General features: G+C 43.6%; 1 protein-coding gene across 3 annotated transcripts in view; it reads left to right on the top strand.

Moving 5' to 3' along the window:
• NHEJ1 (non-homologous end joining factor 1) overlaps positions 1–18,505 on the top strand; it is a 124,384-nt gene that overhangs the window by 3,214 nt on the left and 102,665 nt on the right. For all 3 annotated transcript variants that reach the window (XM_080976688.1, XM_080976687.1, XM_080976689.1), the window contains 4 exons: positions 43–232; positions 1,745–1,954; positions 4,784–4,922; positions 7,650–7,708. In XM_080976688.1, coding sequence (XP_080832814.1) covers positions 44–232; positions 1,745–1,954; positions 4,784–4,922; positions 7,650–7,708 — 597 coding nt within the window. In that variant the 5' untranslated portion in view covers position 43. The remainder of the gene's footprint in view (positions 1–42; positions 233–1,744; positions 1,955–4,783; positions 4,923–7,649; positions 7,709–18,505) is intronic.

The raw sequence follows: 18,505 nt of genomic DNA, 5'->3' as shown, positions 1-18,505 counted from the left end.
ATGTGATTAAGTGTATAAAAGTGTATTTCATTATTATTATAGGATGGAGAGCACTGAGGACCCAGAAAACAGACTCCTCCTGCAGCCCTGGACTTCAGTCTGCTTTGATGAGTCCACAAAACTGATGATTAAGGTTTGGTTTGGAGATGCTGGCTATGCCTTGCTCCTTTCTGACCTCAGCAGTATGTGGTACGAAAAGGTAGATACTGAGGTGATACAACAGAGATCAAAGGTAAGTAAAGAATTAGGGTTGTGAAATGTGCACATGGTATATCCACCTCAGCAGCTATTCTATCAGCTCAGGCTTAAAAGAAACCTTAACAAGGCAATTCTGCACAGACAATACATTCTTGTTTGTCACTAGCCTTGTTTTGTAAATGTTCTGCATTCTTACACTGCGACTGCTATCCTATCAGTAGGCACAGCCTCCAAATCAGTAGAAGCCTTCACTAAAACTAAAAAGAATCTCAAAGTGGCATAGAGGGCTCATCCACACTTCTGTTTGTCTCGTGATTTCTAGTCGTGGGCCTGAGAGGTTCTTTTTATTTGTCCCACCGCTTTCCGTGGGAGAACCTGCTGTTTACTTCTGAATTGGAACAAACATCAATTGGATTTTATGTGAGTTAACTTTCATTCCTGGGGAAAGTGGCAGGACAAAAAAAGAACCTCTTGGACCCATGACTGGAAATCACAGGACTAATACTGTAGGTGAAATCATGGGACAAAAGGAAGTGCAGATGAGCCCAGTGTGTGACTGGGGATTTTGTGTGGAATCATCACTTCTCGGAAATTTTATTTTTCATCTAACATTGCATTTATATTCCACCTTATCTCCAAGGAGCTCAAAGTGCTGTTTATGGTTCTTTCTATTCCCATTTTATCTACAAAACAACCCTATTATGTAGGTTGGGCTGAAAGAGAGTGACTGGCCCAAGGTTATCCAATGAGCTTTATGACTGAGTGTTAATTTGAACCTTAATCTTCTGGATTCTAGTTCAATACTCTTAATGACTTCACCACAACCCATATCCAGTAGGTGTCTGTTAGCACTCATACTTCCATATTCCAAGTTGCCAATGAGTAGAGTAGAGTTTTCTCAGGTACAGGTTATTGTACACTGAATGCTTAGAAGATGCAATATCCTTGCAACAAGGGAAAGTGCTGCAGCTCAGTGGCAAAGCATGCAGAAGCTGCCAGGTTCAATCCCCAATGGCTCCCTGTAGAGATGGGAATATTACCTGTCTGAAAACCTGGAGGACTGCTTCCAGTCAGTGTACACAATACTGAGTAACTGGACCCAATGGTCTAACTCAATAGAAGGCAGCTTCCTAGGTTCCTGACAAAACTATTAGGAAAGATGTGTAGTCTGTACAAAAGCATTTTTTGCAATATTAGGTCTTCCGTTTTTATTATGTATTTTTTAAAAAATGTTCTTACTCATTCCATATATCTAGAGATGGAGCACAATAGAAATAAACATGAAACAAATAAGCCTCAGATGCACACATATTTTGCAGAAATGCCTTTAGCGTGGTTTCTGGGATCTTCTGGACAGCAGGTGTGTGCACACACCTTTCAATGTTATCCACTGGCAGGGTGGGGGTGGGGAAGAGGGAGGAGATAGTAGGGAAACTCCTGCCCAGTCTTCTGTGGGCATTAGTAATTTTGCCCCCATCTCTTTTTTAAAAAAATATAACTTTATTGAATAATACAGTCTCATTGTATTTTTTGAAATCTCATCCAGGAGCTAAATAAGCGTTTGACAGCTCATGTATCCTCCTTCCTGAGCCACCTGCGCAGTCTGATATGTCCCCTTCTGGAAGGAGAAAAGAGCAGTTCCACCATCTTCTCCTGCCAGCTCAGCTCCAGCACACTGACTCTTCGTGTGAAGAGTGAGCTCTCAGGGCTACCCTTCTACTGGGATTTCCGTTGTTCAGCAGCACCTGTTAAGATGGTGAGTTGGCTCTTGGATTGAGAAGGAAGGTCAGTGCTTCAGTGGAGTACTTCTTGGTTTCTGGATCTTCCAGGGAAGGGATAAAGATATTTGAGTGACGATAAGAAACTCAGATATGTTTGCCTAGATCTAAGAGGATTATAGGCACAGACCAGCAAATGGATTAATGGAATAATTCTTAGCTATTAGCTGAGATGTTCTGAGGATATAGCTTCCCCTTCATAGTCATGGTTTTGGTTTCAGCCCTGCTTATCAGTTAATTGGCAAATGCTCGGGATCTGCTTGTTATTAAAGTGTAGGATTGTGTACAGTGGTACCTCGGGTTACAGACACTTCAGGTTACAGATGCTTCAGGTTACAGATTAAGGTTAAGAACAGTTTCAGGTTAAGAATGGACCTCCAGAACGAATTAAGTTCTTAACCTGAGGTATCACTGTACTTGCATCAGCCATCACCTGCCAAAAAGCAGATCCTTGTAGTAGAGTGTGAGACCTAATGCAATGTGAGAATTGGAGCCAATTTCTTGAACACCTTAATGCAGGGGTAGCCAATGTGGTGCCCTCCAGATGTTGTTGGGCTCAACTCCCATCAGCCCAGGTCAGCATGGCCAATGGCCAGAGATGATGGGAATTGTAGGCCAGTAAATATCTGGAGGACACCATGTTGGCTACCCATGCCTCACTTAAGGTGTTATGCTGGTGACACTACCACCAAGCATTTAAATGGTAAAACATTAACAAATGAATCCATAATGAATATTTGGCTGAAAGTGGGCCCCAGGTTTGAAAATATTAGACTACTGTTTTTTAGGCTGCCTGGAAACTAGAAAATTGCATTCTGTTTTTTTAATGTTTGCTTTAGTGTCTCTGGATGGCATCTTATCCTATGCCATCTTCTGCTCAGTTGCAGAGTGCTGCCTTCCTGCTCTGTATGTTTTGTCTGTCTGTTTACATAATACTACTTAGGATGTGGAAGCAGATGTCGTCTTAGGACCAGCTTTGCTCAGATAAATGCCTAAATGCTCTGCTCTCATATTAGCTGACTGGTTACAGTTTTGCCATGTGTGCACCAGGGGGCACTGCATACCCAGGTAACATTCTCTTCTGACTGGCCTAGAGATACAGAATTTAGTTGTGTTATTTCACTTGAGATTTGTTATTACTTGCATCTCAGAGAGCATGAGAGACATACTTTTTTAAAAAGTAAAATAACAGACAGCTGTATAGAACCTAAACACCTTTTTGAGATAATGTAGCTTTCTAGGCTGGTGCTATTTCAGAAGAGCACTAGCACTTGGGAGTTAATAGCTATTTTATCTATTGCTTATGCATCATTCTGCATCTCTTGTCAGCTGTCAAGTGTTTGATGGACCTTGCACTTTTAGATATTCTACTGAGTTATGCTACTGGGTTACTAACTCAAGTATTTGTTTTTTGCACTTTTATGCTGTGAAATGTAACAGCTCTGCCTGGGGAAAGCTGCCTGGGCAGGTTGATTGAGTTCCCCTATGTGGCATATCTCTTCTTTCTTCCCTGTCTGGCAGGCATTGGTCCCTAAATGTTAGAATCAGTTGAGAACTGAGTGATCCAGGGCTGCCCAGCTGCATGCCATAGCTCTTCCACATCTAATTTAGCTTTTTCACCACTTACTTTATGTCTTGGATCAGTGGCGTAGCGTGGGGGGTGCAGGGGGGGGCCGGCCGCACCGGGCGCAACATCTGGGGGGGGGGCGCTCGCACTCACAGCTCTCTGCCCCTACTAAAATCCACGGGTTAGGGGGCGCAAATTACTTGCCCTGCCCCGAGTGCTGACAACCCACGCTACGCCACTGTCTCGGATGGTGTATGCAACCAGTATTTTGGCTGACAGTTGAGGTTGTTCTTGTTTCCCAAGGTGGGCGGATTTTCTTTTATTCCGATTAAAACAGAGCTAATTAGGACTTTTTAGGGAGCAAGCATATTGTTCCAAAGTCCATATTCCATGATGGCAAGTACAGCTCAAGAATCCATAGAGTATTTTAGACCTTGATGCCATAATGCTTTGAGGGTAAATATTTATTCTGCACCTTGATTTTAACATCTCTCTTTTCAGCTACAGTGTGAAATATATGTTTCATGCGCCTTGCTTTTTCTCATGCAGCTTTCTGGGAGGTGCTGGAACAGCAGAGACTAGGGGCTCATACAGACTTGCGCTTGCCCCATGCCTAGAAAGCATGGGTTCAGGTAGTTTTCTGCTTGTCCCAAGCTTTCTAGTCATGGATCCAAACAGTTTTGCCCTTGTCCTACTGCTTTCTCCCGGAAAATCCATTCTTTTGCAGTAAATCAGAGTAAACATCATCTAGAGAAAACTTGAAAGACGTTTGCTCTGATTCAGCAGTAAACATCAGATTCACTCAGGGGGAAAGTGACAGGGCACAGGCAAGTCTGGATGAGCTCTAGGTCTGAATTGCACGTTTCTCACTCAAAGTCCAGCATGAGCTTTTATTTTTAAATGACCAGGTTGAAAACCTTGTTGCAGAGCCCTCTTGTGGCAAACAACAAAAAAGGCAGAGAACTCTGCTACTGTAGTCTGAGGACCATTATTGATCATGGCAGTGTCCCAAATAGAGTTTATGGCACATGGCAGAGCTTTTCCTTCTCATTTGCAAATATACATTTGCTGGTTCTTATAGTGTCCCTCTCTGAAGGGGATGGAGCGGAAGATAGTGTGTGGCTTCATTGGCACTTTTGTCATCCCTGTGCTTGGTTTAAATGACCATGGCTGGCACCAGGCCCTTTACTCTCATTGCTGCTTGTTGACCCTTGCCCTTCTTTTCTGTGCCCTATGACAGGTGTTCCACCACCTTGTGCAGCCCCTGATGGCGATGAGCTTGGTGTTGCAGAGTCAAGTGCAGGAGCTGGCATCTTTGTTGCTCCGAAAGGATGCCGAGATCGAAGACTACCGGGAGAGTGGGGCTACTCTCAGTCGAGGTAAGGAGGGAGGGTGCTGCCTGCACTCTGCTCCACTTTGGGACACAAGCTTTCTTCCTTCCTTCCTTCCTTCCTTCCTCATGGCTGGCACCGAGCATGCAGTCTTTGGCCATTAGCCATCCTGACCTGGATTTCACACACAGCTGCTCCAGACTATTAACCAGAAGCTTTGGGGTCAGTGCCCTGAAGGTGGAAAGAGCTGGACACTGACCAGTAGCTGAAATGCTTGGGGGCTAGCCAAAGGGCTCTTTCCTTTCCTTTGAGCATCTGGCTGCAACCCAGGAGGCTGGGGCCAGTGCCAGCTTGTAAAGGAGCTTGAGTGGAGTCAGGCTGTTCTTTCTGCTCTGTAGAAGCTCTGCAAGCATTTGGAGCAAATGGGGGCTCCCCGAATCAAAGATTGGAAGGGACCACAAAGGGTCATCTAGTCCAACCCCCTATAATGCAGGAATCTCAACTAAAGCATCCAACCTTTGCTTAAAAAACCTCCAATGAAGGAGAGTCTACAACCTCCCAAGGGAGTCTGTTCCACTATCAAACAGCTCTTACCATCAGTTCTTGATGTTTAGTTGGAATATCCTTTCTTGTAACTTGAAGCCATTGGTTCATGTCCTACCCTCCAGAGCAGGAGAAAACAATCTTGCTCCATCTTCTATGTAGCAGTCCTTAAGATATTTGAAGATAGCTATCATATCTCTTCTCAGTCTCCTCTTTCCCAAGATAAACATACACAGCTCCTTCAACCATTCCTCATAAGGCTTGGTTCTTCTTACCCCCTGCAAAGTTGCAGATAAGCCTACAGGTGTTCTGTTTCAGATACTTTTGGGGGTAGGGAGGGATTCCATTGCTGGCTGTTAAACCCCAGAGAATGGAAAGATTCAGATTAGCCAGACAGGGATTGGGTTGTGCCAGTGATGTGTGTTCAAGGTTTAGTATGTACTCTGGGACAGCAGAGGAGGCCTTGTGTTGCCCTGCTCTTCCTCTGTACAACCATGTAGTGTGATTGATTGTCATATCATCTTAAGTGTCCCCTTTTCCCCACCCCACTTGGTAATTGCTGGGGAAAGTGGATCGGAACTTCTAATTTGGTATGGCTTGTTCTTTGCACAGTCTCTTTGAGCAGATGCCAACCACTGTTCTCACTGATTATTTATACAGCTTGCAGATATCTGCCACTTGTGAAATGGGCCTTCACAATTATTCTTATTCTTATTAATTGAATGCATTACACAAAAAGGTATTCAAGTGATGTACAACATATATAAGAGCATGGGGTTTTATTCAACTGTGCTAAGAAGTAGTTCTGTCTGGGCAAGAATTTCTGCTTGCACAATAGAACTTCCCTCCCTTCCCCCTGTGTGCCTCAAAATCTGTTCTTGGGGTTCCCAACCCTCTGTATCAGATCTGGAGAAAACAGGAGGGGAAGGGGGAAGTCCCATTGCGCTAGCAGTAATCCTTGCATTACAGAAAAATGAGTAGAATACCAAGCATAGGAAAAACACATTATAATAAAACACATTTACACAAAGCCACACACAAATCATAAAAAATATACAAAACAGCCACCAGTAACAGCATCTGCAAGTTTTGGCAGCACAGCTAACAGCAGACAACATTTTAGTCCATCAAAAACCACTGCTTCAATCTGAGACCATCCAGTGCTATAAGGGAGAAGAAATGGCAAGTTACCTTGGAAACCTAGGACAAGAATAAGGCTCTCTGCAGGTCATACATTACCAGGGTTACACCTTCCTGGCCAAGTTGCCATCTCTGGGTATCTGCTTGAACCTCATTTTGGACAGGGAAAGTTGGTCTTAGATTCCAATTTCCTTTTTTAATTATCAGGTAGTGCAAGATCTTACATCATTGGCTCAAAGAACAAGGGGTCTGACATGGTTCCTACATATGTGCATGTACACATGCACGCAGCTGTGCTTTCTTGCATTTATTTAGCTAGAGGTGGTATTTTGCACAGTTGGATCTTTTACAAAGACTGAACTCCATACATGTGACTTGTCATACCCCACTTCTATATTAGTCTAAAATGACAGGCTGAGTTGGGCCAGGGATTTCCTGAGGCACAGAGAACCGGAGATATGTTCTGTCCCCACAGGGGAGAGCTCTGTGTTCTCAGAGCTAGGAAATAGGATGTAACACAGATGTGTTACATTTGTCCTCAGTTGCCCTAGATAGACCACTGACCTCAGGCCCCTTCCTGGGAGTGAGGTGTAAAGCGCTCTCTTCTTGGAGGTTTACTAGTCATTACCTATGTAGCATGGTCCTCTTATTCACCCTTTTCATTTTTCTTCACACCAACCCTGTGAGGTAGGTTGTCCCTATTAGCAGAGGAGTGGGCTGAGAGAAAGTTTTCCAGACTCCCTTGTGGAGCCTTTGTTTGAACTGGGGTTTGAACTTCAGTCTCTTGGGTTTAACACTATGCATCAGGCCATACATATTACATCATGTTGACATAGTTAGATGCAGTTGTACCCAGGTATATACCAGTTGAATCACTCAGTGCTTAGCTGTGGGCTTGACACAGGAAAAGGGTGTTGACTAATCTTTGTGTGTTCTCAGGTGGGAATGGGATAAGATTGCTTGAGTTATCTTTCAATAGGTGATATATAGCTATTTCCAAGGTAATGTAGCATCTGAAGAATAAAGAGAGCTTGTATACCTGGCCAGATTGGAGCACCACTCACTCTTCTATTGTTGGTACTTCTCTTGCAGAACGTTTAAAGACAGAACCTTTCGATGAAGAATCTTTCCTACAGACATTTGAGACTAAGGTACAAGAATCTTCATGTTTTCATTAAGTTATTGTATAGGATAAATTGCTTCTCCTAATTAATTTGGTAAATGGTAGTATTGTAGGCAGTAGTGACATGTACTCAGAGCTTCTGGTTGTGGTGGTCTGCCAGTGGGATATTTTGATTCTCCAATTCTTCACTGGTTTCCTTCTCCCCTTGCCTCTGGTTGGTTCTTCTTCTCCCTGCAAAGTTATACTAATAGGCATCATGAACTGCAGCTATACATGCATGAGCATGACTGTGCCATGTAGGTGTGCTTTGGTTTTGGTTAACTGTAGGCAGGTATGATTAGTTTAGCATAGGTTTGTGTAATGTTGTCTTTCCAATCTGTTGTACAGTCATGTTGTGAAGTGCCAGAGTAAATGAGCCATTGTTGTGTTGTGCTAGGTTAAGCTGCAGTTAGCATAATGTGTGATTGTGTCACGGAGCTTGGATTAATATGGAATCTAAGTGAGAATTTATTTAGGGCATATCTCTCATGCAAATGTAAAACTGATTTATTAGACATACTGTGTCTCAGGGAATCCCAGGGACTGTAATTTTATGAGATGAAGCTAGGGATCTCTATTGGAAATCCCTCTAACCTCACCAGTTACCATTCCCAATAATCTCTGGGGGCAAACTATGGCACTTAGTTTGTACTATACATTTGGACAAAGTGATGGCATCGGTACATTTGTCAAGTAATTTTTTTACGCCCTTCCCACCAGTGCTAGCACTGAAGCTTCCCATTTCCCCTATGCAAGCAAATCCCATTTACCCTTATTAGCTTTTCTGCTGTTCTTGATAAAGCAGGTGGTAAGACTGTTTTCCAGCAGTCAGAGTTGAGAATCCTGAACATTCCTTATTGCTTTTATGGAGTGTACCCCTTTCCAACCCCATTCTTCCCATTTTGCCATTTTTCTTCTGGGCAGTAACTACTCTCCTCCCCCTTGCCATCTTATCTCCATCTTGGTTGGTTTTCTGCCTCTTCCATCTACTAGTTAAAATAAGCAGCAAATGAAGTCCTATGCTAATGCCAACATTTATAGAGTGCTATGCATTTAGTGGTGTCTGAAGTGGTTGGCTCTTGCTCTTAGGCCATCTTGGCCCATGTGGATTGTCTACATTTTGTGTGTATCATTATCTGCTGATACCCAACCACCAGGGTATTGATGTTAGTGTTTATGAGCTTGTTCTGTTTGGAGCAGGTCCCTTAGCAGCCCTTTTTTACTTATTTGCTCCAGAACATGGCTGCTGGTTTGAACTCAAGGAGAGGTTACGCCTAAGCAATATGCACACCTGTCTGTCGGGGTTTCAGCATAGGAGCTTGCTGATTATGTATCAGAGCCCCCAGAGTTTCACCGCTCTTAACAATGTACAAGCTTGTAATTCATGTCATAGGAAGTGGCTTGTGGAATTTTCCCACGCTCCTACTCTTACCGGCTGCAGTGATTTCATGCTCTCTTTCCAATGCCACGTGCCGTGACTGAAAGTTTCTTATTCCCTGAAGGCTGAGGAGTGGAGGGTTATAGAGTAAGGTCTGTTGGCATGCACTTGAAAGAGATGGAAAGTTGGGTTCTCTCTCTGTGTGTTGGTTATATTGGCACGTGCCAGGGCTCAAACTGCTGTGCTGTTCACACTGGTCAAGGTTAATCTCTGTGTCAAAAGAACTGTGTGCAAAGTGGCCTTGAGAAAGAGCCTGTATTGGAAGGACTGTTTTAAGGGTCATGCTAAGCAAATGTGGGATCACAAAGCCTAAAGTTGGGATTTGTTTGTATGTTCAAGTGTGAATTGGAATTTAAGGCAAGCTTAAAGAGGGTCAGTTGCAAGACTATGTAATCAGTAGTAGGGCTCTTATGTGTAATTGGTTGGAGCTTCCAGGGGAAATGCAACAGCCCATGAGAGTTACCTAGGGACTGAGACATCTTGATTTTAGAATGAATAAAGGAGTAATAAGGGCAAAAGTCAAATCCTACAGAAGACATTTATCAGCCAAACCATGATGTGAAGAGCAATAAACATGGTCTTTGGCTTTCTGTGAAAGTTGCCAATTGGCAAGCTCTGAACAGTCCTTCCATTTTTTCCACACTGTCTATCCAAGGTCGGTCAAATGACTGGTGTGTGTATGTTTCAGTAGTACCGTATTTTTCGCCCCATAGGACGCACCAGCCCATAAGGCGCACCTAATTTTTTGGGGGGCTTAGCGTGCCCAGGCTTCGGCATGCAGGCAACTCTCCGCAAGCCGTGGGAGCCCAGCGCCGGGCTCCCACGGCTTGCGAAGAGCTGCGCGAAGCCTGGAGAGTGAGAGGGGTCGGTGCACACCGACCCCTCTCGCTCTCCAGGCTTCAGCGAAAGCCTGTATTCGCCCCATAGGACGCACACACATTTCCCCTTCATTTTTGGAGGGGAAAAAGTGCGTCCTATAGGGCGAAAAATACAGTAATTGTTTTATGATAATAGGGACAGGATTCCAGAGTGCAGCACTAGAACCAGTGGGTGGATATTGCAGGGAAGCAGATTTTGGCTAAATATTAGGGGAAATTTCCAGATTGCCTCTGGAGATGATGGGCTTTCCTTCCCTGGAGATATTTAAGACACAAACTGGACTGCCATCTGTCAGATGCTGTAAGAATCCAACACCAAGCAGAAGGCTGGATTGGATGATCTCTAAGATCCCATTCAACTTCATTATTCTATGATAATATTGCCACTTCCTTTAAATCAGGCCTGTGCAGCTAGTCACACACCAGACTAAAAGTAGGCCACCAGCCATGTATGGCATCCTACCAGGACCTTTGTATCTTCTGGTTTTCCTGTCTTCCTTCTGGACAGCATTTGGTTTGGTGGGTCATACATTGTGCAGGCCTGTCTAGGGTGTAGCTGACAGCTATACTCCTGTGAATGTATGATGCTAGTTAGTGGACATCAGGGTAGCCTACTTCCAATATTTCAGTGGTAGAATGCATGCTTTCCATGCAAAAGGTCCCAGGTTCCATCACTGGAATCTCCCAAGTAGGGCTGGGGAAGATCTCTCCCTGCCTGAGACTCTGGAGAGCCATTTCCAGTCAGTGTTGTAAACAATGCTGAGCTAAATGAACCAATGGCCTGACTTTTTTTAGTATAAAGCAGTTTCCTTTGTTCAAATTCAGAAGATGAAGTTGCAGACCTCTTTAAATTATCGACTTAAGTTTTTGACACAATTGTCTGGGACACTTCCAAAAGTAAAATTGGGGTGGTTTTCAGCTAAGTTTTCCTTGGAGTAGACCCACTGAAATTAATGAATATGACTAAGTTAGGTCCATTAATTTCAATGTGTCTGCCCTGTATAAAACTTAATAGCTTATGAAGGGCTACTATACGAAGGGAGGAATTTAGTGTCACACTAAGGCTATCATTCCATCAGGGAAACTTTTTGGCTTGCCAAAAAGAGCAATTTCTCCCTCTCCTCCCCCCACATGCTGTTACAGGGGTTCTTCTGATCCTTCTGGGCCATCTTTTTTCCCTTTTTTTTTGAGGAAGGGACTCAGTTGTAGAGAAGTGGAAACCCCATTGCAGAATCACACCCATAGTGTATACAACTGAGTGGAAAGCTGAGCTGAGAAAACAAGGATTGGTGGTTCAGTGCCCAATTTGGTAGGTGAGACCAGCTGGTGAGGGCCTGGTGCATTGAGAAATTGAAGACAAGTTGAAGAGGGTGCTGAGCATAGAATGAAAGATGTCAAGAGACTGGAAGGGCAGTTTCCCTTCAGAAGAGGGATGGATAAGAATAAATGTGTTTTCCTTTTTATGGAAGGTAATGAAAAAGAAAGAGGGAGCACCTGTTCTTTCCTGGCCCTAGTAAGAGTCCAGAAGAGAAAAAGGAGGCTATTCTAGGTGGCTTTAATTTTTTTATTTTGACAAAGATTCTAATAATATGTCTTGAGGCTATTTGCAGACAGGGTTTTAGGAGTTCCTTTTGAGACTTAGATGAGTTGTTGGGCTATTGGAGAATGTGTTGATGGAGGAAGGGTAGGCAGTACTCAGCAATGCATGCTAATCTTTCTTCAGTGCATGAATACTGTCTGAAGACCTCCACTTCTGTGCAGTCCTTAAGGGTTTTCATGCCAGGTAAGGGCAGCTGCTGTTTCCTATTCTACTTTTCTTATGCTGCTCTGTAGGAGGCTTTTTTTCTGGGCATTTTGTGCTGCAGCCTGCTTATCGGTAGACACAAGTCTGGGCAGCAAAGAGCTATTGTACCTATAATTCCTCAAGCTGCACAGCAAGCCTGGACCTTGGTCCGGAACCACATTTGTCTTAGCTGCTCATTTGCAAGTAACTGTTGATTCAAATATAGCCTGTCCCCAAGAATATTTCCCCAGAATATTTTTGTGTACCATGGTCCTGACTTTTGTGCTGCACCTTTGTCCGTCTCTGCGCAGTTAGCTCCAGCAAACAGGATGTGGAGGGCTCATGGGTCAACCTGGGCTGGACCAGAAGGATGTGCCATCAAAATAAGCAATGCTGAAGAGGAAGATAAACAAACAGGCGGCTCCCCAGTGTGTCCGTCACTGCTGTAGCTGGGCAGGCTAAGTGAGTGATAGAGCAGGGAGTGTGGACATCTGCAGAATAGCACCCTCCCACTGACATCAGTAAGCACTGGGTCAAAGCTGCTGTTAGCACAACGGAGGGAGGAGGAGGAGGTTCCCTCCCCTGGATTAGGGTTAAGAGGGCTAGACAAGGGGTGCACGTCAGTGTCTTGAAAGTCTCCTGGGGATTGTGGAGGGAGGAATTGGGAGAACTGATCTGGGAAGTCACTTTGGCACTGCCATGCTTGTTGTAGGGGCTAGAAAGAGTGTGGAAGGAATGTTAGTGGCATATACATATATATGTACATATGACTTTTAATTCTTAGACTTCAGCTGCAATCTTAACACCACTTGCTTGGAAATAAGCTCCATTGATTTCAATAGGACTTCCTTCTGAATACACACAATTACAACTGTGCTGTTAAAATGATTGAATGATCATTCCCAGAGGACTTTGTGAACTATAATTTTGTGAGAGATACTAAGGATTTCTAACATCCTCAACACCTTTGCAAATTACAGTTATTTGGGGGAATTCATGACACATATGTTGGTTTTATACTATATAGTGGATAGATGATGATGATGATGATGATGATGATTTATTACATTTGTATACCGCCCTTCAGCTGAAGATCCCAGGGTGGTTCACAACAGAAAAATACAAAATGAGAATACATAATACAGAATAAAACAAAAACAAACTGATAACCCCCTCCCACAAACACATTTTAAAAGCCATAGAATGTTAATCAGCAGAATGTGTGGTTGAAGAGAAATGTTTTTGCCTGGCAGCTAAAGATATGTAATGAAGGCATCAGGTGAGCCTCCATGGGGAGAGTTTTCCACAAATGAGGAGCCACTGCAGAAAAGGCCCGTTCTTGTGTTACCACCCTCCAGACCTCTCATGAAGGGCCTCAGATGATGGTCACAGAGTCTGGTTTGGTTCATATTGGGAGAGGCAGTCCTTGAAGTATTGCAGTCCAGCACCATTTAGAACTATATAGATCAAAACCAGCACTTTGAATTGGGCCCAGAAACTAATTGGCAGCCAGTGTAGTCAGGTCAGGATTGGTGTAATATGCTCAAATTGTCTTGTCCAAGTGAGCAACCTGGCCACTAAATTCTGCACCAGCTGAATTTTAGAGGCGGCCTTACATATATCGTGTTGCAGTAATCTAACCTAGAAATGTTGGTGGTGATAACAATAATAAGTAATATAGACCTGTATGTTTTGGATGCTGAAGGCTCCCGTTTCAATCCCTGGTATCTTCAGGTAGGGCTAGGAAAGGCTGTTGTCAGAAACCCTGGTGAGTTAGATAATACTGAACTAGAAGGATCAATATGGGATTCCTCTGAGAGTGGCCTAAATTATTTTGTGTTGGGAAGTAGGCTTGGGACAGCAGGGTGAGGGTTCTTCCTTTTTAGTTTGGGGCTGTCTCATACTGGCTTAGATGGCACATAAGTAGAAAACTCTGGGTAGGACAGTTCTGGAAAAAGCCCTGATTCCCTGGATTTCCCAGGTCGCTGAAATGCTCAGCCTGGCCTCACCTAGCACCTGCCTGCTTGTTGCCCAGCTCACCACACTGTCATTTTTATTGGTGCTAAAAATATTCTCCTTGAGAGAAGCAGCTATTGTTTGGCAGGCAGCAGTGATCCTCCTGCATTACAGACGGCCGTGGCAGTGACCTTCACTCCGTTTGCCAGCTCCATTTGCAGAGGGAGGGAGAGGAAGCTACTGTTCCTGTCACCTCCTTCCTTCTGGGGAATGGTTTTCATTAGCAAAAGGTGGCTGTGGTTTGCAGCCTAGAGAAGCATGGGAGCTGGGTTTGCTGGGAAAACATGGCAATTTCCATGGCTGAGGGGCACCACCTGCAACAGTTGGCAAGCAAATGTCTTGTAGAATTTCTCTTGGCCATCTCCTGTATCACTTGGCTGTGAGTTTGGGATAAAGGGGGGGAAGGGACTAGCTTTTTAAAATTATGATTCTACCTACCCCCCCTTTTTCTTAAAAAAAGAGTTATTAGCAACCTTTGCTAGGAAATTATCCTTGCTACGAAATTATCCACAAGCTGAGAATTCAATAAATATTTCGATGCATCCTTCTCTGTGAACTATTATTATTTATTGAACTTATTAATTACTTTTAAAAGCAACTCAAAGCAACTTTCAAAAATTGTGGTACTTAACTCTAAAGCTTCCTGAGTGACTTTGAGCCAAATTCTGTCTCTCAGCCTACTAACCTTCCTCACAGAGACCTTGTGAGAATAAAAATGGAGAAAAACCCTTGTATGCTGCTTTGAACTCCTAACAGGAGGGAAAGATACAAATTATTCAGACCATAGACTGTAGTTTTCTCTATACTAACAGAGAAACAAGCAAGATAAATATGAGCTCTCAGTACAGGATGGCAAACATGAGCTAATAGGCATTACTGAAACTTGGTAGGATGAGAATCATGACTGGAATGTAGAAATTGAGGTGAATGACCTATTCAAAAGGAATAGAGGAGACAAGAGGGGAGGAGTAGCAGCATTATATGTAAAGGATGTGTACACTTGTGAAGACATCCATTTGGAAAATGGAATACAGATTGAGAGGATATGGGTAAAAATTGTAGGAGAGGGAAACAACAGTGACACTGAGGTTGTAAGCTATAGACCTCCAAGCTAGACTGAAGATTTGGATGATGCCTTCCTACAGCAGATTACCAAATATTCAAAAAAGAAGAAATATTCTAGTGGTAAGAGACTTCAACTACCTCAATATCTGTTGGAACTCAAACTCTGCCAAGAGTATAAGGTCCAACAAATACTCAAAGAGAAGAGTCCAAGATGGATGGGAGTTTCTTAAAGGTGAACTATTGAAGATACAAATGCAGACAATTCCAGCAAGAAAGAAAAGTGGGAGGCACCTAAAGAAACTAGTGTGGCTGCATAAGGGGCTTGCAGGTGAGCTGAGATTTAAGAAGAGCATGTATAAGAAATGTAAGAATCGGGAAACCATGAAGGAAGAATATACTCGAGTAGCCAACAGTTGGCAGGGATAAGGTCAAGTTTTCTTAAGCTCAGAATGAGCTCAAACTTGCAAGAGAGGTTAAAAATATTTTTTAAAATATTCATTGGCTGTGTTCAGAATAAGAATAATAAGCAAATAGTTGGTCTTCTGTGTGGAGAAGATGGAAAAATTATACAGTACTGGGTGACAGAGAGAAGGCGGAACTGCTCAACCCCTACTTTGCCTTTTGAGAAAAACCTCAACACCAAAAGGAAAGCAATGCCCAATCTGATGATAAAAGAATAAACGATGCAAGGAAGGACCTGCAGCTCAATATAGGAAAAGAGGTGTTAGAGTAGTATAGTAGTAGTATATTCAGAAGAAGTATAGTCTAAAATGCATAGTACCACATGCTACTTCTACACCTTTAAATTGGCTCTAACATTTAGGACTGTGTGTGTTCTGCGATCCCACACAAGTACAAAATCTTTGATACTAACCTGATCATCATGGTTCGTTGGTTTGTTTTTTGAAGTTTCTAGATCCTATGGCTGTGAAAACATGCAGACTTGGGAACACAGGAAGACCAGCCCATTTTGCATGCAACATTAAACTGTATGGTTTAATATGCAAGGGGGAGGAAACAAGTTGGAGTTGGGCAAAGGTAGAGCATCCACTTTGCAAGCAGAAGATCCCTGGTTCAACTCTCAGCATATCCAGGTAAGGCTGAGAGGGGCTCCCTGTCTGAAACCCTGGAGAGATGCTGCCTATCTTTGTAGGCAATACTGAACTAGATGGACCTAGTGGTCTGACAATGCAAGGCAGCTTCCTATGTTCTATGAGTTTGGCTTGTTGTGATGTGTAAACCGTGAGCAGTAAGCCACTGAATGCACATTGGCTTCTGCTTATGGCTTGTTTGAGGAGAAAGACACCACGAGCTCATGTTTGCACTTTATGAGAAGCTGGAATCTGCCGTGTTTCTTCCCTGCACAGCACAGTCAGGCGCAAGGGAAGGAGCAAAACACTTGTGTGTGTTAAATTGTAGTTGCAAATCAGACCTTGGGAAGCTGCCTTGTGCCAATTGGTCCATCTAGCTCAGTTTTGTCTACTGGGAATGAATTTCCAGGGATTCTGACAGGAATCATTCCCAGTCCTCCCTTGAGATATTAGGGATTGAAATGGACCTTCTGCATGCACAACAAGTGCTCTGGCACTGAACTTCAACCCAGCCTGGAAGTATGTGGTCAACACCTGGTGAAATCTCAGAAGCGGAGCATTAAGCAATTAAGGGTTTCCAGTGGCCAGGGAGTAGGATTTCAGTGTCTTGCCTATGTCATTGTCCCACACAGCTAGCATATTTTAATTTGCACTATTAGGCTGCAGAAGCCACCTTTTTTTTCTTTTTTTTTTAAAAAGCACAAAGCACACTTAGCCCTGCTTACACTTTTTCCACAAATGAAAAGATCCTACAGCTGGTCCTATATATAGGGCAACTAGAAAAACAACCTTGGTGAAAGGTAGACTGACATGGAAAGGTGCAGGTGAGCTCATGAAATGAACAGAAAGGTTCTGTCAATGCATAATATTGTCAATATTGTGGAAGGGTAATTATTACCTGCATCAGTGACTCACTATAGAGTTGCCCAAGCTAGTTATGTACGGGGTTGTGTATGTATTCATGCTCCCACTTGGCATGTTCTTATGGCTCTCCTACCCCATTTGTTTGCCATCCAGGCGTCTTTCAGAGGGTGAGCCGCTGTATTTATTTATTGATTTAGGCATAATCAGGTGAGGAGGGAGTTGGCGTGGAGCAGGAACCACAGACCGTTTACCCTGGCTTGTGAGTCAGCTGGGCTGCATGCTGCTGAAACCAGACTGGGCACAGCAGCCCCTGAAATAGAGGCCAGACCACAAGCTTGAGAACAAACCCCAGTGGCAGGAGCAGCAAGACCGCTGTTGGCTGCTGTCCTGGGATGTACTTCTGCCAAACCAGGGTTCCTTTCTATGGGATCCATTCTTGAAATGTGGAGTGAATCACCATAGTGAGCATCTGAATGGGGTACTCTGCTTGTGTTCCTTGCAGGGTGGAGGATGTGCAAACTGGCCAATTCTGGAACTGGGGCAGTGGCTATTCCCCATGTGTTCAGCACTTACGTCATTTAATATTTGAGGGCTTCTGGCCATGCCCCAGCTGCTAGTGCTGGCCAGGAAAGGCCTTGTTGCCTTTCTTTCCAAGGCATACCATGAATAGAATCCAGTCCTCCTACTCTTAAGGTGCAAACATTCTCTCTGATGCAAGGATAGCTGATGAACTCTTAAATCTCCCTCCTTTCCTCTCTATACCAGAGCATGAAAGTGTGTTGACTTTCTTGTTGTTGTTAGATAAAGGAAAGAAGCATAGTGGATTAGATTGCAGGCCTGTACATATTCCCCACTCCAATAAGCAGTAGCTGGCCTTTCTGGGATTCAAATAAGCTGACAATCTTATTCCGGTGCAGAAAAAGAAAATGCAGGCAAGAGGAACAAGAAGATCCTGATCTCTTGTGTGTAAGCATCCAGGGACAGATCTTATTTGTGTTCTCTGCAGTGTGACATACAGGCTATGCTTCAGGGGGTAGTATGAAAATGAGCAGTCAGTGTTTTCTGTAAGGCTCAGAAATCAAAGGGGTCCTTGCGTATGACTTCCAGCAGCTGTCAAAAGGGAGAGAGAGAGAGAGGTAGAACACCCTTCTGTTAGCTCTCTGCCTTTCCTTTCCTTGTCATTGATTATAACTTTCCTCACCTTTTTGCAATCTTACCAAAATGTCTAGGTAAAAACCCAGATGTATAAATTATGTATAGAATTTGGATCTGGTGGGAGGGGCAGAATGTGCCAAGTTTTGCCTGGGGTGGATTAATTTGTAAAGAGGTATCCATGGCATGTGACAAATCAGAGCCATGCAACATTTAATACCACTTTGTACTGATCTTTCTGCCAGTAATAGCTACTTGCTGCCACCTCCTCTGTGTTTGTAATGATGCTGCTTGTGTTCTTTATTTTAATGTAATGTACAGCTTTGGATTCCTGCAGCAGGAAAACCAGTGAGCACATTTTGAAGCAGAAGGTTGGTTGAAGGCTAGTGGGACTTTGCAGGGATGTGTGCTGGATGAACTTGGCTGGAAAGGACCAAATTGCCAAAGTGTAAAGATCTAGCAAATATGACTTCAATAATTTCAGGCTCATTGTCTATTG

This window comes from Podarcis pityusensis, assembly GCF_964106645.2.
Source record: "Podarcis pityusensis genome assembly, chromosome: 1".
NCBI lineage: Eukaryota > Metazoa > Chordata > Lepidosauria > Squamata > Lacertidae > Podarcis > Podarcis pityusensis.
Note: the sequence above shows the minus strand (reverse complement) of the source record. Positions and strands in the feature narration are given on the sequence as shown.